This window comes from Camelus ferus, chromosome 16 (genome assembly GCF_009834535.1).
Source record: "Camelus ferus isolate YT-003-E chromosome 16, BCGSAC_Cfer_1.0, whole genome shotgun sequence".
Classification (NCBI taxonomy): Eukaryota; Metazoa; Chordata; class Mammalia; order Artiodactyla; family Camelidae; genus Camelus; species Camelus ferus.
The window spans coordinates 37374830-37399324 of record NC_045711.1 but is presented as its reverse complement, the minus strand read 5'-3'; the positions used below and the strand labels follow the sequence as shown (position 1 = coordinate 37399324).

General features: G+C 57.7%; 1 protein-coding gene across 8 annotated transcripts; it reads right to left on the bottom strand.

Annotated features, from left to right (window-relative positions):
- Positions 1-10: 10 nt before the first annotated feature.
- Positions 11-24475, bottom strand: FMNL1 (formin like 1). 8 transcript variants are annotated; one of them, XM_032457417.1, is made up of 28 exons: positions 24035-24475; positions 15562-15645; positions 13867-13980; positions 13189-13262; positions 12736-12819; positions 12238-12375; positions 11916-11933; positions 10508-10616; positions 9831-9907; positions 9527-9620; positions 8561-8635; positions 8122-8232; positions 6864-7013; positions 6234-6335; positions 5821-6073; positions 5256-5546; positions 4934-5058; positions 4055-4257; positions 3355-3589; positions 3125-3193; positions 2513-2593; positions 2300-2429; positions 2009-2172; positions 1654-1755; positions 1412-1507; positions 1006-1126; positions 743-841; positions 11-486 (listed from the first exon to the last, which is right to left on the bottom strand). In XM_032457417.1, the coding sequence occupies exons 1-27, from the start codon at positions 24161-24163 to the stop codon at positions 750-752; spliced, it is 3321 nt and encodes a 1106-aa protein (XP_032313308.1). In that variant the 5' UTR covers positions 24164-24475; the 3' UTR covers positions 11-486; positions 743-749. The 8 variants fall into 8 exon arrangements, with proteins under 8 accessions (XP_032313308.1, XP_032313307.1, XP_032313312.1 ...); XM_032457416.1 differs by having other exon boundaries at positions 5256-5549; positions 5803-6073; positions 24035-24473; XM_032457421.1 differs by having other exon boundaries at positions 5256-5549; positions 5803-6073; positions 13897-13980; positions 24035-24472.
- Positions 24476-24495: the final 20 nt, after the last annotated feature.

Sequence of the window (24495 nt, the reverse complement as noted above, 5' to 3'; positions counted from 1 at the left end):
GACGCGGATCTTTTGCAAATGTCTTTATTAATCTTGTATAAAAATAAGGTCCATGGAGAGTCCCCAGAGCTGGGGTTGAGGTGGAGGGAAGGGGTGCGAGGTCGCACTTTATAAGTTACAAGCCAGGCTCCCGCTGAGGCTAAGTATGGCTATTGGGAGAGGAGTGCTGCAAGCAGCATTTGGGGGAGGGACCAGAGATGCTGCCCTCTGTGGCAAGATGAGGGTGCACCCACCCATTTGAGGTGGGCCCAGGAGTAGGCTGCCTGGCCCAGCCGAGCTGAGGACTACCTTCTTTGAACCCCAGCTTGCCTCCTGGTCTCCACACTTGCCTCCCCCGCCCCCTCCCCTGTGGTCTCCAAGAGTCCATCTGCAGAAGCAGTGGCTACAGCGAGAGGTCGGATGTGACCTGCAGGGGGGGCCCCGGGGGGCGCCGGCGACCACTGCGACGGCCTGTGTCTGCGCGGATGTAGGGCTGGTTCCGCAGATCTGACAGCGGAGAAGAGAGACATTTACCTTTCAGGAGTCTGCCCAGGGCTGGGACTACCATTCCAGGGCACAGGCCTCACCCCTCTAGGGACACAGGTTGTATGAATGTGGGAGGGGGCCTCTTTATGTTTACCAGACCCCCCTCAAACACATCCCAGCCATGCATGGCCCAGGGGAGAGCAGCATGATTCTGTCCCCCCAAAAGCCCCCAGGGCTGTGGGCAGCCACTGGGATCAGAGGCCAGGCCACTGGGTACCTGGGGGCTAGAGGGGGATCTCTTCTCCCAGGCTGGCCTCACAGAGGAGCCTGGACGTCCTCTTGCCCGTGCGAGCCGTGAAGGGCACCGTCTTGAGCACTGAGCATTGGGAGGGAGGAAGGAGGGGAGAAAAAGGGAAAAGGAAAAAAGACAGAAAAAGTAGCAAAGAGGCAGTGAGGCAGCCAGACCCCCAGGGTTGGGGGGTGAATGGAGGACAGCATAGGACAGACAGAGGGCAGGACAGGCCCTGCCAAAGCCCTCACCTGTGATGATATCTTCAATGGCCCCATCACGGTCACTCTCGTAGATGAGTGGCTCCTTCTGCTGCCTCCGTTTCAGCTCAGAGATGAGGTCCATCTGTTGCCGCCGGACCTTGGGTGGGGACTGGGGGGAGGGGGAGGGTGTATAGCTCCAGCATTTGGGGGAGGGACCAGAGATGCTGCCCCTTGCCCTCTGTGCCACCAAACCCTAGAACATCTGTCTGGTCCCCCACAGCAAGAAGAGCTGGTTTAAGGAAAAGGAACCCATTCCCATCCCAGGCTACTGGGGCATCCTCGCCTTGGGCAGGTTCAGTCCATAAAATGAGGGTGTGTAGGAGGGCCAGGTCCTTGGGATGAGCATACCAAGCATCGCTGGGTTCCAGTGCCAAGCTCAGGGGCAGCAGCCTACCTTGGGTGCTTCAGGCTCCCCTCTGCCTGGGGCATCGGTGCTTGCCTCCTGGGCAGCTGCTTCTTTCTTCCATTGTTCCACCTCCTGCTCAGCTTTCTGAGGGGCCAAGGTGGGTCTACATGAGGGGAGTCCTCCCTTCCCTAGTCCACCCCCCAGGAGAAAGAGCCCGCACCCCTCCCACTGCCCATGCGGAGAGGCTACAATGCCCTGCAGGGGTCCCAGCCTGCCCACCAGACTCATACCTTATAGGCTTTGATGAAGCGACTGAAGAGGGAAAAGAACATGGAGGGGGATGTGGTCTTGGGGTTCTCTCCAAAGTACTCCACCACAGACTCGTAGGCTTCCTGCAGGCATAGCCTGTCAGCCCCACCAGCACAGACCCCTCGGAGCCTGACAGCTGCTCTGTACCCGCTTAAGACACTGGCCACCTTATCTCTGCTCCTCCAGGCAGGTGGCTGCTCCCTCTTGCCCCATCCCCTAAGGTGTCCCAGCTGTGGTCACACTCCTCCAGGCCTTGGCTACATAACCCCACCTCAGTAGTCCTTCATCCCCGACCCCCGCCTCCGCACCTCCAGGACCAGGCCAACCCCAACCCACCTGAGCCGTCTTGCTGTCTGCCAGCAGCTTATCCATGGTGGGTGAGTTGGCCCTCAGGAACTCCTTGAGCACCACACAGTCATCCTGCCGCACAAACTCCCGCTGAGTCAACTCCAGGCCTCGCTGCAAGGCACGCACATCCCCAAGCACGCTGTCCAGGGACACTGAGTAGGGGGTAGGGCAGGAGAGAAGCAGAAAATCAGAGAGGCAGCATTCCGGTCCAGTTACATCCTATGGTCGCCTTGCTTTCTCCCAGTCCCCAGGGCTGAGCCACTTCCCCCACACCCCTACCTGAGCCCGCCTTGTCCAGAAAATGCAAGTCGCTGTGGAAACCTGTGAGCTGTGGGTACTTCTCTGCAATGACCTTCACCAGGTAATGCAGCAGCGTCTGCTTGCGATCAGTCGACTTCATCTCCAGCAGCTGCATGAGGACCTGCTGTAAGCCACAGGCCACCAGCTGTCCCTCATCCCCCAGGCCAGGGGACCCCTCCTTGCCCCCCTCACCGCATCCAGACTCTGGAGCCGGAAGCCATAGGCTGCCCCACGCTTGCTGCTGTTCATGTAGTTGCCGAAAGCCAGGACAATCTGCCAGAGAGGCAAGGGGAAGCTCAGCAGGGTACCGGGGCTGAGGAAACCCCCTGAAGTATAAATTACACAAGAAATGTGGCGAAGAGCAAGCCCCACACTCCGCCCCCACTGCACTTCTGCGTGGATGCCTCAGGACCAGAACACGTGTACACAGTGTGTATGTGTCTGACACACATGCACGGCTAACACCATGGCACACCCAGTTTTGCCCTCTGCTATTCCTACCTGAAACTGTGCTGCCCACACCTCCTCCAAGGCTGTGGGGTCACAGTTCTAACACCATTTCTATTGGTTCCCTGACAATAGGATGCTCTGCTAATGAGCCCTCAGGCAGGGTGGGAGGTGCAATGTTGTAACAGGGCCCCCAACCACGCCTTAGATTTGTCCTTCTGAGCCTGGATGTGAGGAGTGGGAACATTATAGTTGTTGCATGGGGGGGGGGGGCAGGGCCCCACTCTCACACAACCCAGAACAGGCAAGGTGTCATGGGTGGGCCTCACCTCTTAGACCCTCTCCCTAGGCTCTCACCTCCAGGATCTGGCGGAGTTTGTCTGAGGACTTGATGGACATTGAGGCTGCAATGATGGCATTCAGTTGCTGTGGGTGGGAGCGGGGGAGGCATGGTAAGTTGCGGCGGGAGGAAGGAGAAGCCCACAGAGGGCTCAGATACTCCCAGATGCCCTCTTGGAACCCAGGCCGCAAGCGGACCCCTCCACAATCCCAGCCCAGGCCACACCGCCCTGCCTGCCCGCGCACACCGGCATGAGCATCTGGGCCGTGTCTGGAAAGTTGCCCAGGAAGATGAGTGTGTTCATGCGCTCGGACAGGCGGGGGATACGGCTGAAGCGCAGCATGAAGTGGTCCTCTTCTGACAGCTCCTCCATCGGTCGCTGCTCCCGCTCAAAGCGGGAGATGAGGCTGCGCTCATACTCTGTGGGCAGGAAGCGGGTCAGCAGCTCCAGGAAGTCCAGGCCAAGGGCCTGTAGGTCGTACCTGTGAGGAAAGGGGTTGGTATCACTCCACACCTGTTCTTGAGAGCAGGCCTACCCTCACCCCATTACTTGATTGGGTAAATTAACTTCAGATTTGCTAATGACCAACAGCTTCAGGGAATAAGAGATGAGTCAAGGTAAGTTGGGAGCTAGAAAGCTCTGAGTCCCAATCACACATCAGTGGCAGATGTCCATCTGTAATTGCCCAGGCCTGATGCCCATAGCTGGGCAAGAAGACAAGCAGGGAATGGGAACATCTCCATCTGGGCTTGGACTCACCGTACAACCTCAGTTTCTTCAACCTGAAAATGGGAACAAGGTTCCCTGCCCTACTCCCTGACCAAGGTTGATATGAAGCTTAATGGACTCTGTCCCATAATTGAGGCTCTTTTACACAGATCTGCCTGACAGCCCTGGCCTAGCAGAGGGGCTGGACTGCCCACAAGCCCGGGGCAGAGGTACTCACGTCTCGATGGCCTGGCAGATGCGGTCAGCCCCCAGGTTGCCCTTGCGCAGGGTTATGGCCAGGTTCTTGGCCCGGTTGGCCTCGATGAGTATGGCTTTGCTGGGGGCCTTCTGGGCTGACTTACTCTTGAGAGCATTAATGTCTAAGCTGGGACCTTGGGACTTGGTCTTGAACTGCTCCTCAAATTCACTCATGTCCAGCTCCTGAGGGTGCAGGGAGAGGAGGTGGGGCTGGGCGGGGCCTGGGTCTGGTGCATTCCTGGCTGAGCACTGTGTTTGGTGCTAGAGCCACCCATCCAGCCCTGACCAGGGCACTAGCAGAGAAACAAAGCAGTGTCCAGCCCGACAACAGGCCTTGATGGGGGATACAGGGGAAGCACATGGAGCACAGAGGAGGAGCAGGAGCAGCACCTAACCCAGGTGACCAAGACTATAAGCCATTTCTGAAGGAAGAGCTGAATTGGCCAGGGTTAAAAAGAAGAAAGGGAAGAGTCCAGGCTGAGGGACTAGCATGAGGAATGACTTGGAGGCAACAGAACACATCCCTTTTGGAAAACTGAAAGTGGAATTAGAAGGGCTGAGTCCTTTGTTGTCTGTGAGGAGATGGTGGGAGAGGGGCCTGAAAGGAGGAGAGAGCAGCCAGACTTGGGGGAGGGATGTGCCTCTCTGCAGGGATGGAGGGAAGGCCTTCATGGGAGTCAGGATACACTGCCTACAAGGTGCACTAATCCAGTTCAGTTTAACATCCATTCCTGGGCCTCCATGCCCTCATCTGCAAAATGGGGTAGAGGATGTGACCACTCCCAGCACCCAGTATGATCCAGGCAGGTCTCCTTCTCCCCTGGCACCCACACTGGCAGCAAAGCAGGGCTGCACTCACCTGCAGCACCTTTTCATCATTGAGTTCGGTGAAGACAGTGCCTGTGATCTGGTTGGGTTTCAGGGCCACCCAGTTTAAGAGTGGCATTCTGAACTTAGTCTGGATGGGTTTCTTGGCCTTTACTCCTGGGACAGAGAGGAAGTGGTCACTCGGGCAGTAGTGGGTGGGGTGGCTGGAGGTAACCAGGATTCAGGCCCAATGAGGCCAGACAGGGCAGGCTGGAGACAGTAGAAGGCCCACAGACAGAGGGTCCTTGAGAACACTGAGGCTGGGGGGACCCCCCCTCTTCTTGCTCCCCCCTTACACTGGGCAGTCCACTGACCTGGTCCCATCTCTGAACCAGCCCCCTCAGGAGCATCAGAAGAACCTCCTGGAGGCGGTGGAGGCGGCGGGGGCACCGGTCCGTCGGTGCCGGGAGGTGGCGGTGGCGGGGGTGGGGGCGGCTGGTCTCCCGGCAGTGGCGGCGGGGGCGGGGGCTCTGGGCTGCCTGGGAGGGGCGGGGCCAGTGGGGGTGCTGAGGGCGGGGCTTCCTGCTGGGTGAGGAGGCCGGGCAGTGGGGGCGGTGGCGGCGGTGAAGGTGGTGGTGGGGATGCTGCCGCTCCAGGAACCGACTCTACTGCAGATGGAAGTTCCGAGCCCAGAGAGAACCGGGGAGGGGGCGCGGAGAAGGGCGTGTCAATTTCTTAGCTTGGGCGGTCTCGTCTCCGCCTCCCCGCCCTACACATGCGCGCTGGTCTCAATGGCCACCCACCCCTGCACCTACCTGAGCCACGCCCACAACCCAAACCTACCTCTTCCACCTTTCCCGGTCTGAGATCTCCCCAGGTTGCCCTTCCAGACCCCGGTTCCCCCAACCCTACCCCATCTACCTCGAAGATCCTGCACACCTGGGCTGGGGGAGCCCAAGGGCACCTCTGGAGTCAGGGCATCACTGCCGCTCGGAGTTGCCACAGCGACCGGGAGGATCTCGATGGAGACAGCATCCCCGGGCCCCCGCAGGATACGGATTAACCCCTTCTCCTCCAGCTCTTCCACCTTCAGCTCTAGGGCTGAGGGTCGCGCCAGGACGGGGGCAGGCACTTTCTCAGGCTCAGGGGAACGTCTGGAGGTGCCGGTGGGGGTCGGCTCGCTGAAGCGCTCCTACGAGCCCCGAGGGAGGGGTCAGTACCCACCGGCAAGCCTGGCACAGAGCCCCCATTCTCTTGCCGGCGTGGAGGGAGGTCTCAAGCCTAGAAATCCCAAATGGTCTGTTCTTGGGAGCCCGGCCCGCCGCTGGCCCTGCCCACGCCTCTAGCCTCACCCTCAGGGTCTCCAACTCCTTTCGGGCCTGGCTTAGCTGCTTTTCCAGCTCTGCAATCTTGGCCATGGATTCGTTCTCCGCGTCCCGAAGTCGCTCTGTCAGCTGTAGCACCAGCACATGGTGAGCTCCCACCCGCGGCCGGGCACTGGCACCGCCGATGAGGGGGCGGCATCAGGCATGCCTGCCTGGAGGGCTGGGGGAGGCTTCCGGATGTGCTTAAACCCCGGGGTGCCGCGGGTGGGCCGAACCTGGCACTTGAACCCAAATAGGTGATGTCGTGAGAGCACTAAAGTGCTCTCAGGACGGGAAACTAGGGCAGCACTGATTTGGGAGGGAGGTGGAGAGGAGACTGAACCGGCAAGGGCCCCAGGCATCCAGCTCCACCCGTCAGAGCCTGGGGTCTGAGCACCTGCAGGGTGGGGGGGCCTGCCTTTCTCAGAGGTCCAGCCCAGTGTGGGAGCTCAATGAACACTCACTGAGAAAGACACCTAAAGGATTCAGGTCAAACTCAGGGGCCAGGCAGACAGCCACTCCCAAGTCACACCTAGAGCCAGTGTTCGAGTGCCTGATATCAGTGTGGTGCTCTGTGGGCCTACTATGTGCTGGGCGAAGTCCAGGAGCAGCTCTCACCAGGGCCACCTGCTCCTGTAGCTCCTCCATGTGCTCCAGCACAGCATTCTTGGTCTCAGTGTCCTCCAGCAGCGCACCCACATCAAAAACATTGTCCAGGTACGCCTGAATCTGCACCTGCAGCTTGTCACTCTCCGTGAGCCGAAGTCTCTGCCCCCAGATGGAAGGTGCAGGGTGAGGCTTGGTGTGAGGGCTCTTCCCAGTAACCACCATCACCACCAGAGCCCAGACAGAGCCCTAGCCTGCTTTTTCTTTTTCTTTATTTTTTATTGAGATATAATTCGTATGCCACAAAATTCACTATTTTCAAGTATACAATTTGGTAGTTTTTTAATATAGTCATAAGGTTATGCAACCATCACCAATATCTAATTCCAGAACATTTTCATCACCCCCCAAAACAAACTCTGTACCTATTAGCAGTCAACCCCCATTCTCTTTCGTCCCAGCCCATGGCAACTACCAATCTTTCTGTCTCTATGGTCTTACTTATTCCAGACATTTCATATAAAAGAATCATATAATACATGGCCTTTGTGTCTGGCTTCTCTCACTGAGCATAACAGCATAATATTTTCAAGGCCCATCCACACTGTACCATGTATCAGTACTTTATTCCTTTTAATGGCTGAATAATATTCCACTGTTTGAATGGATCACCCTAGCCTGCTTTTCACCCTTTGTTGATCCTGGCTTTCAAAAATCCAATCCCAAAGGCCCTGCTCCTCTGGGAAATCAGAGGAGAAAACTACAACTTCTCTGCTCAGGCTGGGCCAGGAAGTACCAAGCTCCCCTGCCCACCTTCCCCATGACCCAGACCCATACAGCATGAGCCAACTCCCACTTTGGCCCAGTATCTCTGTGCTCCCTATTGTGTGCTCAAGTCAGAATACCTATCTGAGGCTGACCCAGGGCCAGACCCAGGGCCACTAAGACTCAGAGCCAGACCCAGGGCCACTAAGAGCCTGTTCTAGCACCTGCAACAACAGCTCCCAGGACTGGGTGTCTATTATGCAGCAGGCCCCATTCTACTCGGTTACCGTCTTTTATTATTTCTATGATTCTCCCGTTTTACAGATGGGAAAGCTGAGGTTCAGAGAGAGGGAGAGACCCATCTAAGGTCATATGAGCTAAGAAGTGGCAGAGCCAGGATTTGAACCCAGGTCTGTCTGACCCCAGTGCCTGGACTACTAACCACTGAGCCATACTCTGCAGTGGACAAGTGGTTAAGTCCAGGGAGGAGGGGTGCAGGGCTCACCTCCAAGTACAGGTCCAGGCCCAGGTGGGTGAACTCATGTTGCAGGAAGACACGGAAGTTCATGTTCTCCACTGAATGCACCACAATGTTGATGAATTGCATACAGGCCACCTGGCAGTTGGCAGTGAGTAGGTCTATGTCTTGCTGGGGGGTTCTCAGTGAACCACCATATCTACCACCCCCATTTATCCCCCAAACCCCCACCATCTCCATATTTCTCACCCTACTAATCCAGCTTTGTCCCTACCCATATTTTTCCCTGACATCCCTTCCTTCCAGCCTCCCATCTCTGACATCCCTCCCCCACCGACATCCCTCCCCCACCAACCCCGCAGTCCTCATACTTTGCAGGAGCAGAGCCCAGATCCCAGATACCCAGCCCCCTGGCTGCTCCCTGCACCCAAGAAGGGCCCGGCCCAGGCTGGGCTCCTGAGCTCACCATGAAGTCGATGTTGCTATCCTCATTCCGGAAGTATTCCATCAGCTTTTCAAAGCGGTGCTGCTCCCCACATACCTGGATAGGGGAAATGGCTGTCACTGAGGTCCCAGTCATCTTCCAGCTGCCACCCATATGGCTTTACGGGCCCCTCTCAAGTGAAATCTAAATCAGGCCATGCCATTCTTCTTCTCAAAACCTCTATTCCCCCTCAGTCTCTCACAGCACTCCCCAACACTGATGCTGTTCTGGCCACAATGGTGTCCTAGCACATTCCTACCTCAGGGCCTTTGCACCTGCTATTCATCTGCCTGATGTGCTCTTACTCAAGACAGTCACCACACCAATCCATCACTCCCCTCACAGCTTTGCTCAAATCTCACCTTCTCAATGAGGCTTCCCTGAACACCCAGCAACCAGTTTCCCCTCCCTTGACAGCTTCCCTGACTTTTTTCCCTCAGAGCATTTATCATTTTCTAACACACTGTAATTTGCTCATTTATTATATTGTTGATTATCTGTCTCCCTCTGCCTTCTTTGTTTCTTTTGTTCACTAATGTATCCCAAGTGCCCACTCTGTGCCTGACACATAGTAGGCATTCAAGGAACATTCATTAAAGGAGCGCATGACCGTGTGCTGCCTCATGCATCATATTCTCTGGCATTTACTTCTCATGAGCCTGTTAACCAGAGTCAGCAACTCTGAGATGTATGGATCAAGTCTAGTTTGGATCTTGCAAGGCTGAAGGTCAGAGGTTCAGCAGATCCCACAGGCATCCCTGTTGCCCCAGGCAGTGCCCTTTCATGACCCTGTACCTCCCCTTGAGTTTCCCCAGATGGTGAAATTCCCCAGATACCCACACAATGTCCCCACCTGCCCCCAGCAGAGGCCACAATTGCCAGCAACAGGGCTCCAAGCAACACTGGAGGGCAAGTACATGTTCGAGGTGCAGGAAGGGGCTCCAGTACCTCCTTGAAGTTGTCAAAGGCTGAAAGGATGATGTCATGTCCTCCCCGCACCAGGCACACAGCTGCCAGCAGCTCCAGCACCAGAGCCTTGGTTCTGGGGAGAGAAGGGGCAGGTTGTCCCTTGAGAACAGCAGGCCCCACGGCAAGGGTGGACAAGGGCCTGACTAGGGGGAGGACAGGGGACTGATGGGGAGGGTGAATAATAAGTCTGGGCAGTAGTCCTGAGAACTGAGAAGAGAGTAGGCCTGGGGTTAAGTAGGAGGAGAATCTAGACATGGAGAAAGGTTAGGGACCTGCACCTCACCTGGGGTTCTTGTTGTTGAGGCTCAGAGCAATCTCATTGACACAGGCTGGGTGGTTCATGACAAGGCTGAAGCCAGACTGGGGAGAGAGAAGAGGTCAGCTCCTCCAGGCAGACCCCCAGGACTGCCAGCACCCTCCTGCCCAGCACCTCTGGCGTGGTCAGTGCCTTGCTGTTTGGGTCTCTAACTGCCGTCAAGCTCAGGAAGTTCTTCATATCCAACCACAAAGCCTAGACCCTCTTTTTAAATACCTTTGTCTGTTCAAAAGTCAGTGTTAATATTCAGCACCTTGGACACAGTAAGTCCTCAAAAGCTGTCTGGGTAGGAGGTACCAGCTTCACCAGTCACCCCTCTAAACAGAATAAGCCACAGGCTGCTCTTCTTGTGGGCCTGGTATCCAGCCTTTCTTGGTGGCTGTGCTTAAGTCCCCATGTGAGGCATATCCACACCCCCAGCCATGTTCAGGATACTCTAGGGGACCTGACCAGAAGAGGGCAGGAATCTGGGCTTCCCTCAAGACTCCTTCAGCCTCAAGACCCTGAGCTAACAGCCCAAATCCCCAGGGTTCTCCAGTGGGGACAGGGTTAGGGAACAGCTGGTCCCAGGACCTCAACAGCTTAGGCAGTCCCCAGGGAGGACAGGCCCGGCTCCCTGGGTACCCCAATGCCCACTGACCAACCTGGTAGTTCATGATGGCACGCAAACACATGATGCACACGTGGACATCATCCTTCTGGCTAACAATGCGGGAGTTCCGCAGGGCCTTCCTGCTGTGGGCAGGGGTCAGCCTGGGCAGGTAGGGAGGAGGCAGCACAGGTCAGAGTCCCAAACCCAGCTTCCTGTTCCCCCCACCACTCAGAGGGTCTCTGGAGTAAGAGGGGGCACATCTAGAGACTTAGGACCCTGCTTCCCATCCACCAAACCAAAGAGGCCAGCTGAGGGCAGAGAGTCTTCCTCAGTCCTTAGGCCTGGGTCGTGGCATTTCTAGAGGAGGTGAAGGAGGGAGTCATCGAAGCAAAGACCCCTAAGAGCAACTTGGCATTAAAAAGGGTTGCTGTATTTTGGGGATGGAGAGCTTACAGAGGGAAAAGACGGCCAAAGCTTATAAAACACCATGGAAATGCTCTCCACAAGGTGGCGCTCATGGCCACATTGGTTTATCTTCCATCTTAAGAATTCAGACTGCCTTGTAGCCAATTCCCAGCTCACCACTTACTGGACAAGTTACCTAATCTCCAGGGCCTCGATTTCCTTTGTAAAATAGTAATGTGTGGTAACAGGACATTCCTGATAGGGTTGTTGGGACTATGAAATGAGCATAGAACAGTGCCTGGCACATCGTTAAGTGCTGCATGAATGCTCTCCCTAATTCTTTGCTAAAAGATGTGTGATTTTTTTCCATTGTCACAAAACTGGTCAATGCTTCCATCATCGAGTCCTCTTGACAATTCTATCACATTTCCAACCACACTGGGAGGCCCCACTCCTCCTCTGCCTGCCACATCACTCTTCTCCTGTCATTGCTCAAATATGCCTCTGAGTCTTTGCTCATGCTGTTCTTTCTGCCTGAAATACCCTTCCTTGTCCCCACCGCTGCCTGTAAAGCCTGTATCCATCTACAAGACATAGTTCCAGTGTCATCTTTTCTGGGAAGCCTTCCTGATGCCCCAGGCAGTGGCCACCTCCCTTCTCAGAGCTCCCAGTCATACCTCCATGATAGCCTGCCATACACTGTCCCCTAGTAGATGGAAGAATCCCAAGGGCAGGGTAATGTGTCTCCTGAGCTCCTACCATCATGCCTAATACACAGTAATGCTAAGAAATGTTTGTTGAATGAATGAACAAAGAAATATTTTGTGAGAGTTTGGGGATTAAAATGAAGCTGCTTCCCTAGACTCAGAGTGGGAAGGGAGGAAGCTGGGGGTTCACATGAGGCTCCAGGGCCATCTCCTTCCCCCTCCCCACCTTCCAGAAGGATGACCTATCTGATGCAGCTGGATCCAGGGATATCAGCTGAGCATCTCACCCCACCCCACCCCGACACTGGAGCTGACCAGGCATGCATCTGCCCCTAGGTGGCTACGTACCGGGGAGAAGGGGGACACCTGGAGGCCGCATGGGAGAAAACAGGGGGTTAGATGGATACAAGAGGGGTCCCACTGACCCAGAAACCCCCTCTTTTTCCCAGACCCTCTCCCCATCAAGATTCCAGTCTTTAGGTGCCTACCCCAAAGGCTTCCTAACATACCATCTCCTGAGCCCTGTGTGAGACCCTTTCTCTGATCCCCGATACCAGGCTACCCCTCCCACCAGCCCCAGGGACCAGGTGGAGCAGGCTGGGTACAACACTCCAGGGGTGAATTTTCCATTCACCCCGCCACCTGCCACCCTGCTATGGGGCACACATACTTGATGGTCAGGTGGCGACTCTTGGGCTGTGCTGCCGAGGATGAGGGTGGACCTTTGCTGAGATCTTCCACTGACTGCTCCAGCGGCTTGCTCTTCTCGGAGCCAGGTGCCCCGTTGTCTGTGCTCTCCATGTCATACCTGCGGGGGTTAGACTAGCGATGGAGGCCAACACTGCCAGGGCACTTAAGAGAGAGGTAAGGGAATTGAGGGAGAGACAGATCTGCAGGAGAGACTAGGGGGCAGGAGGAGGCGGCTGTGTTCTTGGCACTGTGCTGGGCATAGTAGGGGAGAGGGAACAGTAAGCCACCCAGATCTCAGCTAGCCGCCGCAGGCCATGTCCCTCCCCATCCGTGGCCAGCCTTCAGGAAGGGGCCTTGCTCAGGGCCAACTGCAGAGCTGCTCCAAGGTGCTCAGGCTGCACTGCTTGGAAGTGGACAGAGGAGTGGGCGAGGCACGGGGAGACAGGGGGAGGCGTGGAGGGCAGGGGCTGGGGCTTACGTGACAGAGCACTGGGCAAAGGCCAGGTACTCGAGCAGCACATCCAGGCCACGGTTTTCCTCATTAAGGAACTCCTGCACCCACCTGCAGGGCACAGCGTTCCCTGAGTGCCAGCCAGGAAGGAGGTCCTGCGCAGAGTGGGCACAGAAACGAGTGCAAGCAAGGGCCCCTGGGCTGCCCTTCCCCCAGGAAGACAGCAACCAGCCCTGGCTCTGAAGACCCAGCGATGTCAGGGGATGATGCTAGACGACTCGGGCAGGACCTCAAGGGGTAGGCAGAGGGTGGGTAGGAGAGGAGACAGGGAAGCTGATCTGGACACCCACCCCGGAGGGGATCCACAGTCACAGGCTGAGCCGGTGTAGGCAGGTACAGGGGACAAGTGGGAGCCCCAGGGACTGCCTGGAGGCACAGCTCTCCTACCCAGCCCCCAGAGAAACCTGAGCCCTTGCTCACCCAATATGGTTTGTCCTCAGGGAGATCTCCAACTCCCGCAGCACCTGAGTGGACTCCTGAACTCGCCTCTTAAACTAGGATCCAAGAACAGGGGAGTCTGGTAGGCAGAGCCTAGGCCTCCCACGGGCCCAGGCCAGCTGAGCCCTGAAACAGCAGCCAGCAGTGCCCACCCTCCCCCCACAACTGGCCTTTCATGCTCAGCCTCCCCTACCACCTCCACACACCTGCCCAGCAGAATGAGCACTCTCAGGCTCCACCCCCCCACACACAAACACACAGGGTACACACCACACACCCATGCGCAGACACTAAGGGGGCACACATAGACCTCCCTGCACAGACATACAGCACACACACACACGAGAACAAAGGGTACACAAACATGAACACCGTGGGTACACACACACGTGCACATCCATACACAAGCACCGTGGAGACACAGACGTAATGTACTCACACATCCACACACAGACACATGGGGTACACACACACATAACACACACACGCACATCCATGCCTGGGCACACAGGGTACACATAGTCCTCTGTACGCACCTCCACATACTCATACATGGACACACACAAGCCTGCAGAAAAGTTTATACAACAGTGGCCCCAGCTGCCCGGAGCCTGGAAAGTGCAGAGGGAAAGAGACAGAGAAAAAGGGGCAGACATATACCCCCAGGTTGGACATCCAATCTGCTGCTACCTTGCGGCTGACCCCACCAGTTTCCAGGTAGCTCTTCAGCTTCTGGATGTAGGCCGCAGGGGGGTTCTTGACTTGAAACCGCTCCTGCCAAGATGGAATGGGGTGAACAGGGAACCAGCCAGGGCTATGCCAGAGCAAATGACCAGCCCTTGACCCAGAGTCCCTCTCTCAGCTCTGACCCAAGGTCCCAGGCTCTTGTAAGATCCTTCTTTGTACCAAAGGCATAAATTCAAACAGCCACCTTAAAAGACCCCAGTCCCCAGACAGGCCTTCCTTCCCCTCTATGGCCACAGGCCTAGAACAGCCTTTTGGTGGAGAATGGAGGGGTCAGTCCTACCATACACCCCACGAGGGGTGGGGGCTTGGGGGAGGACTCAGACAGGCCAGTAGGTGGCACCCTCCCAGCCCGTCCCCCACCCCCTTCCTTCCTGGGCCACACCCCAGCCCAGAGCTGGAAGGACAAGGAGGAAGAACACAGGGGAAGGGGCCCTACTTCCGGCAGGGGGCGGGCCCCTTCCCCAGGGCTCCACTCCAGCTGCCCTGCTCACCTGTGTTGGTAGGTACCTGTGGTGCTCATGTCCTGTGCTCAAAAAGCAACTCCCTGGCCCCACCCAGGGCTCCAGGAACCACTCACACAAGAGGCAGGGGCCACGCCAAAGGCCCCTCCACCCAAAGGAGTTCCCACCCTTCCCAACCCAGACCCCTCAGATATGCCCAGCCACCACCCTCAACCTCCCACTTCTCCCAGGACTTCAAGCCCCCCAACCTGAGATGCCAGGCCACATGGCAGGGACCCCTACCACAGCCCAAAGTCTCTGGAGGCAGCTCCCCACCCTCTCCCCATAGCCATGCCCTTACCGTACCAGACTCCTGCCTGGCCAGCTCATCCCATCCCAGTCCATTAGCAAGAGCGGAAGGCCTAGCCCTGGCTCCCAGGGGAGGCTCCCTGCTCCCCACCTCTCCACCCCCAGCCTCCCTGGCCACAGGCCCGCCTCCCTCCCTCACTGAACCATTGCGACACCACCCTGCCCTGGCAGTAAAAGAGGGGTCCTCCCTGCTACCACAGACAGCAGCCCTATAGCCAGAGGGGCCAGGGCAGCCAGGTGAGCTACTAAGGTGGCAAGCCCAGGTGCCTGACTGAGCACCAGGGGACAGGAGTCCCTGCTCTGCCACCTGGGAACTGGTTGACTTGGAGAGCTGCTTGGTTGACTACAGCTCCTCTGGACCCAAGGTCAAAGGAGGACAGGAATTTCTGACCCTCCTCCCCATCTCCCACAGGGTGGAACGGAGATGTCCAGCCCTGGGGCTGCCCCTTCTCTTCCCCGGCCCAGAGCTGGCGGGTTGACAGAGGCTGCTCCAGGAAGCCCAGTGAGGAGGAGGGGGACACGGACCCAGCTACACCGGCCAGTGCCCTGGACAAGCCCCAGTCAGCTCTTCAGAGGGCAGGCCCAGCCTTTCTCCTGACTCATAAGTCCCTGGGGAGGCCCATGCCCAAGAGAGGGGCATTCTGGAGTCCTGCAGACGCCCCCAGCACCCTCCCCAGATGCTACACTGCCCTCCGGGCAGGGTCTTGGCCCTCTGGCAGCGTGGTAGTGCCCCCTCTCCTGGCAGCCCCAGCCTGGCCAGGGCAGGGCACCCCAGTGACAGAAGGGGCCTGGTACCCACCTGGTCACAGATGAGCTCCCACTTCTTCTCATTGTCATACTGGCTCAGCAGCTGGACCTTGTCAGGGGGCAAGTTCATGCAGTTCTAGGGAGGAAGACGGCAAGGTAAAGATGCTGAGTTTGGGGCCCCAACACGAGGGGGGCAGGGAGCACGGGTATTTTCGGGGAGCCCACTAGGGGCCAGCTCCCTAGTAGGCCTGTCATACATATGAATGCCTGTCACCATCCCACCCCTGGAGATGAGGAGCATTAGCCAATGGGAACACCGAGTACCTTTCCATAGGCCCAACAGCTGGAAAGTGACACTGGGATTTGAATCCAAGTCTGTCTGACGCCAGGGCCTGGGCCCCATCACCCCCACACCACCCCCCGGCACACTTGGCATGGAGACAGAAGCGTGGGTTCTCAGTCTAACTTCCTAAGACCTCGGGCACCTCTGGGCTTGTCTCCCCACGTGTGATGAGGGGTATCATCTCTTCTATTCGGGTGAGAAGCTAACAAGGAGCCATATCCAGCCAGGCCCAAGCGTGGCCAGGCATGAACTGTACCCCGTTCCCACAGGCCATCAGACACCACGTGTGCAGTCCTAGCCCAGGGCAGCAGTGTCTCATGAACGTCACAAAACCTCTGCCAGAGACAGCAGCCAGCAGCCTCCAACCCTCTCCAGTCCCCTCCCACCTTGTCACTCTGGGAAGGAAGGAGCTGGGGACAGGCCGAGGGAGATGAGGGCAGATGGGCAGGGGTTCTAAGGAAGTGTGTCTGGGCTGCAGGGGCCAGGGGGATTCCAGGGGAAGGTCACCCAGTCACAGGAACTGAGGAGAGCAGCCAGCACTCTGGGCCTGTGGGGCTGGTGGCCCAGGCTGGGACTCCCCTCCAGAGCTAAGAAAGGTCAGCACTGCTGTGTCTGGGGCCTCCTCCCCCTGCCACAGATGACAAGGGTCCAATATGCCTGCCAAGCTTCTCCCCACAGGAAAGACTTAGGGTCCCACCAGGGGCTATGGAATCACCAGGTACTTCTAGCCCTAGGGGCTCCCTGGACCCCCAGGACGTGACATGTCTCTCTGATAGACCCAGAAGATGATGCCAGGTCACCCCCGTTCAGTAAACCCCAGGTTCATTGAGGGTCTACTATGCATCAGGCCCCAAAAGACAGTTCTGGCCCTCAAGGAGCTCAGAGTCTCCACGGGGATGTGGGAGTCCCAGGGAGCCCCAGCCCAGAGTGGAGGAGGCCCCCCCGCCACCAGCTCTGATGGCTCAGACTACACATCCTCAGTCACGTGGCCCCGAGAGGAGGCCACAGCTGGAGCAGAGAAGGGGCCACACCCACCTGAGGCTTCTCAGCCAGCTTCCTTTCTGGGGTGCCGGGCCTGGGCCTGGCTTTAGGGCTCGGGCCAGACCTCATCCCTAAAATCACTGCCTTAGGTCAGCCCCAGACAACAGGAAGCTGGGTTACCCTCGGCCCCGTTGCTCAAGCTTTCCGGCTGGGGCCCCACTTGCGAGGTGAAACTGCCCATCTACTGGCACCCTCCTCCAGACCCGCTGGGGATGGGGATACGTCATTCCCCTACCTCATTGCGAAAGTAAGGCCGGATTGAGGAAACCACTGCAGTCTCATGTGCCGCCCTCCCCCAGCCCGCCGACAGCCAGGACAGCTCCTGCCACCACAGGAGGGACTGCCCAAGAAGGGGCCTTGGAGCCCAGCAGACGGGCCTATTTGGCCAGGGAGGCATCCCTGGGGCCATTCTCTCTCTTTTCTCCCCCTGGTCCTTTCTGATCTATCCCCCGCCCCAGAAACCCAGGGTGAGGCAAGGCCAAGGTGGGGGCCAGGGCAGGGGGCAGGGCAAGGCTGAGGGGAAAGGAGGAAGCAGGGAGAGAAGGCAGGCGAAGCCAGGGAAACTGGACCAGTAGCCAGCACGGAGGAGGGAAGTGGCAGCAGGAGAAGGGTGCAGAGGAGTGAGGGGGAGGGCTGAGCCCCAGTATCCGAGCTGGAGAGGGGAGACCAGCTCCCTGACACGGGTCTCTCCGGGCCCTCACCCACCCCAGGGACTTGTCGCTCCTGGAATGGCCCCAACAGCAACACTAGACCCAGCAACTCATCATGATAATGACTCCAGCAACTGTGGTGCGAGCTCTGCCCGAATGCTCACCACGCTGGGCAGTGCTATGAGCCCTGCTCACAGACGCCAGCCCTCCACCCGCACCACCATTAATGGCACCGTTATTATTCCCATCTTACAGGCGCGAGCACAGATTAGTTTAGGGACCTGCCCAAGGTTACGAAGCCAGCAAGAGGGGAGCCAGGATGGCTCTGAGCCCTGACTGACTCTGAACCAGTGCCCAGGTCCATGCCCCCAGGATGGCCTGTGGTTAGTACTGGGGAGGGGGAGGCCTCTGCCAGGCCAGCACACCTGTCCCAGTGGTGGTGGAGGGCAGGGCGCCCCTTTGCCCCTTCCCCACCTGGGCCTCCTCAGGCCCCCGGGCCTACATGCCAGCCTGCCAGACGTGCTAAATTTAGGCTTGGAAATCAGAAATAGCTCTGACAGCACTGAGCACTAATTAGCAGCTGTTCCTCGGCTGTGCCCACCAAGGAGACGGGTACCCTAGGGAGCAGGAGAGGGACCAATGGATGCCACTCATTTGACGTGGGGTGAGGCCATTCTGGAAACAGCAACAGACCCCCAGACTCAGGGCCCTCAGCAAGGAGGCAGCACCATGGGGCTGGGGGCTGGGAGGCAAGCAGAAGGTTGGCTGACAGTGCTCAGAGTGGGCAGGAAAGGACAGGGAAGTCTAGGTGTGTGTATGGGGGGCACACCTGGCTCGTTGAGGGGAGGGGCAGCTGGATTCAGGAAACCCAGGCTCTGGGCCCACCTCCCCCAACTGTTTCTTTGTCTCCTGGAGCCTCACCTTCCTCCTCCATAAAATGGGCACACTTCCCTCCTGCCTCACCCACTCACAGAGCTCCCAGAAACACCCAGTGAGAAGCTGTGTTTTGATGTAATAATACTCTTCAGGGACGTACCACTATGACGAGGCATTTCACAGGCTGGGGTTAGGGGGAGGCCACTGAAGACCCCAAGGTGAGGGGTGTGGTAAACAGAAGTTTGTGAAAACATCCAGATAAAGCAGACCTGTCTCCAAGGCTTGGCCAAAAATGAACTGACCCTTCAGCCCCACCTCCCCACCACCCTCCACGCTCTGAGAAGAGGGAGAGAGGATTAATTGCTCAGGGTGTGGCCAAGACAAGGAGCTCATTCCCCAGTCCTTCTGTTAGAATGTGTGAGGATCATTCTCTTCCTTCCCAGCACCCCTCTCTGGCTGTCAGAGGGGCCTCCAGCCTTGCACACCCAAGACCAGCCCCTGGCAGACCGCCTTCCCCCCGTTGCTGACATCTGGGACTAAAGGGGCTCCCCTGCATGTGGACACAGCCACACCCTCCAGTTTCACTTTCAGTTTGAGCGGAGACCGAGTCCCAACTCACCTGCCGACCCTCTCCCTAGGAAGCCCAGGCCTTCAAGCCCCAGGATGCCCTCGAACGTGGGCACCAGCCCCAGGCTCAGCCCAAGGGTCCTGCAGCCTGATGGGCCCCGAAGCCAGCCCTCAGCCCCCATTTCCTCTTCCATTTCCCCCATCCACCTCCATATGGCCTCAATCTTGGTTTTAGAGCTCTTAGCGCATCTCCAAAAACAATCAATTTTATCCACTTTTTAAAATTCCAGTATATAGACTTTCTAGGGCTCTTATAAACAATACCAGGCTTAGAGGAGAGTGTAGGGTGACCCAGTCCTAGGATTGGGTGCTAAGAACCCAAAAAAGCTAACAGCTTCTCCCATCAGGGTTGAAGGGTCCCCATGGCAGGGGCAATGGCAACAGGGTAGGAGTCAGGGCAGCAGGCACTGCCCTTATAATCCAGGCTGGTAGGAGAATAACAGCAACAACAATAACAATAATAAATATCGCCATTCTAAGCGCTTTACATCTACGAACTCATTTAAACCTCAACAACAAGCCTACAAAATAGATACTATCTTTTGTTTGTTTCTGTTTTTTGGGGTTTTGTTTTTGTTTTTCAAAGTAGATACTATTATAGTCCCCATTTCACAAACGGGAAACTGAGGCACAGAGCAATTGTGTCACTTGCCTGAGGGGACCCAGCTGGTAAGCTGGCAGGAAGACTCAGTTTTCTCGGAAGAAGGAGCCCTCAGGACAATGAGAAATGGGGGTCCCGGCCTCCTGGGGGTCTTCTGCAGACAGCCTGGCCCCAGTCCCCTGTCTGAGGAACCAGGAACAGCCAGCCCCATTTCCTGCCACCCAGTACCCTACATTTCCTGTTGTTGCCCACACTGAGCTCTTACTCACTGGGGAACCCCCCCCAGCACGCCCTCTCTCAGAGGGAAGTGGAGGCCTCCCCACCCCCTCCCCATGTGCACCCAGCTACCGTTAGCACAGCCGCAGCCCCACCCTCCAGGAGAGCTGGGCCCTCCCTCTCGTGGTTTCCGGCCACCAAACAGTTTTCATCTAGGCCTCATTGTTGCTGACCTGCGTGGTGGTAGGGAGGGCAGCCTAGCCTGTGATGGCTGAAGACTAAAGATGGCACCCTTGGTTGATCTTGGAAATGGAGAGGGGGTGGGAGGGAAGAGGCATGGTCTAGGCTCCTTCACCTAGAAGGGCTTCAAGATGAAGAGGCTCCGATCAGCTCTATCATCATCCCTCCTCACAGTGGAAGGTGTTTATCGAGCACTTGCTTGTGTCAGGCATCGTGTTAAGCCATCTATTTAATCCCCTCAACTCCATTTAATCCCTTCAACAATCCTAGCAGGCTGGCATATACCATTTTTATTTTTTTACACACGAGGAAAACTGAAGCTCAGAAAGGGTAGGTAACTTGCTCAAGGCCACGCAGGTAATAAGTGGCAAAGACAAAACACAACTCCCAAACTCCATGACCCCAAAGCCCAGGAAGCAATCCTGCCTTTCTCGTGAGTAAACTCTGCCCCTCTCAGAGGCAAGGAGGCCCAAGCCACCTTCTAGTGCTCCCCATTCCCAGGAAAAATGCAGAGGTAGTCCCCAGGCCCACCTGTTCCTGCCCATCTCACCCAGCTCTTTGCCAGCTGGCCCCAGATGTCACTGTGAATCATGCCTACCACATCCCCGGGTTTCCAGGGGCAGCATGTGCCAGCCCTGCCCACTGGGAATGGCGCCCCACAGCCTCTGCCTGGCCCAGCCTCTGACCACATGGCCACAACCCCTTTGGGATCCTCCGGTAAGACCTCAGAGATGGGAGGCACAGGGCCTGAGAGACACCACAGCTCTATCCCCCCACACTCCATCTGCCCCACCCCAGAGAAGGCAGCTGGTCCAGGAGGCAGCACTTCAGCCAACAGTAAGGAGACATCCACTTTCTCTCTTCCTCACTAGTCTCAGTCCCAGCGGGGAAGGGGTCCAGCTAAAAGCAGGATTCCCATCATCCACAACCTGCTCAGGATTGTCCTGACCTCCCTACACAGCCTGGCCAAGGGCCCATGACCCTGGGCACATGCCAAAGGCACCCCAGGGTGCTAGGCCCCATCAGGTAAATTCCTCTCTAAGTGGTTCAGCGTCTTCTTGACCCAGCATCACTCGGCCTCCAGCCCAAAATCATGATGCCCTTTGCCCCAAGGTTACAGGCTCCTCCCCGCCTAGATAGATCAGGGGTGTCCTAGGTCAGGCCATGAGCCCGGCACTTCTGCAGGCCTGGAAAGAGTACCTTGCCATCCCAAACCCTGACCCTGCAAGGGAAGGCCTGAAGTGGCTGGAGACACCCATCCTGCAGCACAGCCTAGGAGAGGCGAGCGCTTAGCTTGGCGGGCTGCTTTTCCCACCCGAGTCGCCAGGCAGCCATCACTCCTGCTGTTGCTAAGGCAGCAGGCAGAAACCCTGGCTCAACCTGCTCTTTCTCCTCACCCCCATTTTAAACAGGGGCGCTCATCTCTCTTACAGCCTCCTTGAAAAGTCACCCCCACCACCCACCCTTGCATGGGAGAAAGGCTGCCCATCGGGAAAGGGTGAACAAGCTCCCTCATCTCCTGTCTGACTGTGGGCCTTGGTCAGGGCACCCCTCACACACAAAGGGAGGCCCAAAGCCAGGAGCCAAGAAGTGGTTTGGAATTTCTGGATCCTACTCCCCACCAGGGATGAAAGGGCTGAGTCTAAGTCCGAGGAAGAGGTTCCCTGGGGCCATGTGACTAGATCCCAAGGTGAGGGCTGTGCTTCTTCCATCAAGACTGGGGGACCCCTGGGGGTGGTAGGCCCACCACTTAGCAATCTGAGGTTCTTCTCCTCTTAGACGTTCACAGAGAACAGGACTCAGCTCTGGCCACGGAGGCAGGGCTCAGATGGAGACGCTCCCTGGAATACCCATTGCTGGGCCTGTAGGTTTAATCAAATCTGTAGCCCCAGTCAATCTCAGACAGGGACCCAGGGTCATGGCTCATGTCCCTGCTGGTGAGGAGTGAGAGGAGCCAGGTTCTTAGCCGAGCGACCTTGAGTTGGATACTGCCCATACGAGACAAGAGACAAGCTGATCCCAGGAAGAAGGGGGAAGTGTAAACATGCTGGGTTCCTGGGGGTGGGTTGGGGGGATGAGTCCCAGTGGGTGCCGCTGCCCTAGATTTCTGCCCAGCCTCCACCGCTTTCTCCACCAGGACACCCTCAGACCCATCTCTGGGCCTCCACCCTCCACACCCTGGTTCTCAGGGGCTCCCAGTGGCATTTAGTGTCAGTCTCAGCCAATCACAGCTTAAGGCCAAAAAAACCCACAAGCAGGGCAATCAAGTCCTACACATGCATCAGCACCTCACCACTTGACTTTTGGATTTTCCAGTGGTCTGAATTATTCACACAGCTCTTCCCCATTAGTGTGTGTATAACACAGAGCAGGCTGGGGCCTGGACCTCACCCTCAGAACCCAGCCCGCCCCATCCACAGACACACAGTTAAGGGGAAAGACAGACTGGTGTCCCCCAAGTCAGGCTGGCCAGGGTCCAGGGATCCACCACCAACTCAGGCTTCCCAGATGCCTCTGGAGACTCTCTCCTCATTCTTCCCCCTCCCCCATCTGCTCACCTCAGCTCAGCTCTGTCAAGCCCTGGGTTTGGGGAAAGGAAAGCAGGTGGAGATGGGGTGTTCAGAGCCTAGCCTGGCGTAAGGTGTCCCTCAGAGTCCCTCCGTCTCCCCTAATCAAGCCAGGTACCTTCACATAGAAGGATCAGACCCCATCCTACTCCATAGCTCCTCCAAATCCCCCTAGCCTTCCTCCTGGGAGGGGGCAGCAGCCAAGATTTCCAGGAACTGTTAGGAGGGGCCATGCAATCTGGCCTACTGGACCAGGGGAGGGGAAATGATGTCAAGGAGCTGGAGGAGATGAAAAATTGAGCACTGTCACCAGCCTGTATTGCTCTGCTATCTGCGCCTCCCTCGGGCCCCCACCCTCAGACCTGCAGTGCCAGGCTGCTCAGACTTGGAAGTGCCTCTGGGGAAAAGCACGGCTTTATTTGCCTGTCACCCAGGGTCTGGCAAGGGAGCTGACAGCAGACAGGCCACCAGGCAATTAGTAAAGAAGGGAGCCTGGGACAGGGCTGAGGTAGGGAGAGGGAAGTGAGAATGAGTAGCCCCTCCCCCCTTCTTCTACGAGGTCTTAGGGAACCCTGATTTTTGCTCTGTAGCCCCCACCCACCAAATCCGTCCTAACTGGCTCCAGGCTCAGCCTGAGCTGATGGCTTCCTCCCCAGTGGCCTAGTCCCCAAGCCTCCCAATTCCCTGGAGCAGGGGACAGTGTGGCAGGGGGCTTCCAGACTTTTGTTCCATCCCAAGCCAGAGTGACCAACCCATCCCCAACCCACCCTTTCTAACCTTAATCCCTACAGTGGGTAGGAGGGGATGCACAAGACAAGGACCCGCAGCCAACCTCTCCCAGACGTACAGGGAGTGAGAAACACAGACACTCCATCTGAATGATCTGACAACCCAGCTCCCAGCAGCTCAGGCACCAGCAAATCGGGACCAAACACCTCTACTCAGTTTCCACCTCCCAGGAGATTAAAATGTAACCCCTTCCATCTTTGACCCTGAGACACATGATGCTCCAGACCTGCACCTGATGGCTGGGCCTGGGTGCAGTGGGGAAGGGGGTGCCCGGGTCCCTCCTGCGTACTCTGCTCCTAACTTCCTCACGGGACATTTTTGTTTAGACCTTTAGACCCAGAAGCGCAGGGGGGGAGGGGGGTGTCTTGGGGAGGGAGACTGGACGATTGCAGAAGAAAGTTTTGGGGGGAGAGTGCTAAGTCACTCTGAAAGAAGCCACTGTCACTCCCACCCCCTGGAGGGGCCGCCACCGGGCCGGGGATCTCTAAGCGGTACCTGAACCCCCGGGGGCGGGGACGCGCGCCGAGCCCCTGGCGCCCCCCACCCGATCCCTGCGCACAGCGAGTCACACTCACCAGGACCCGGTTAAACCTCTCCTCCAGCTCTCCGGCAGCGGGCATCGGCTGCTTGGGCGCCGCGGGCTGCTTGGGAGACAGCGCGGCGGGGCTCGCTGGCTGCTCTGCGCTGCCGGCCGCGTTGCCCATGGTTGTCCCCACCCAGCCGGCCAGGCGCCTCCAGCCTCGGAAATCCAGCTTTCCCCGGGAGCGCGGACGAGGCTCCTGGCCTGGGGGGCGAGGTGGGCAGCGGCTAGCGGCGGCGGCTGTGGCGGGGGATCGGCTACGCGGGCGCTCGGCTCAGTGGCGCGCAGGGGCCGGGGCGAGGCGTCCCATCGGGGCGGCCCCGTCCAAGGAGACGCGCGGCGAGCTGCGGGGTGGGGGGAGGAAGTCAGGCTGCAGGCTGCCGGGGCCAGAGGGCTGGGCTGGGGGCAGGAAGCTGCGGCGCGGGCTCCCCCCTCGGCGATCTTCTAACTTCTGCT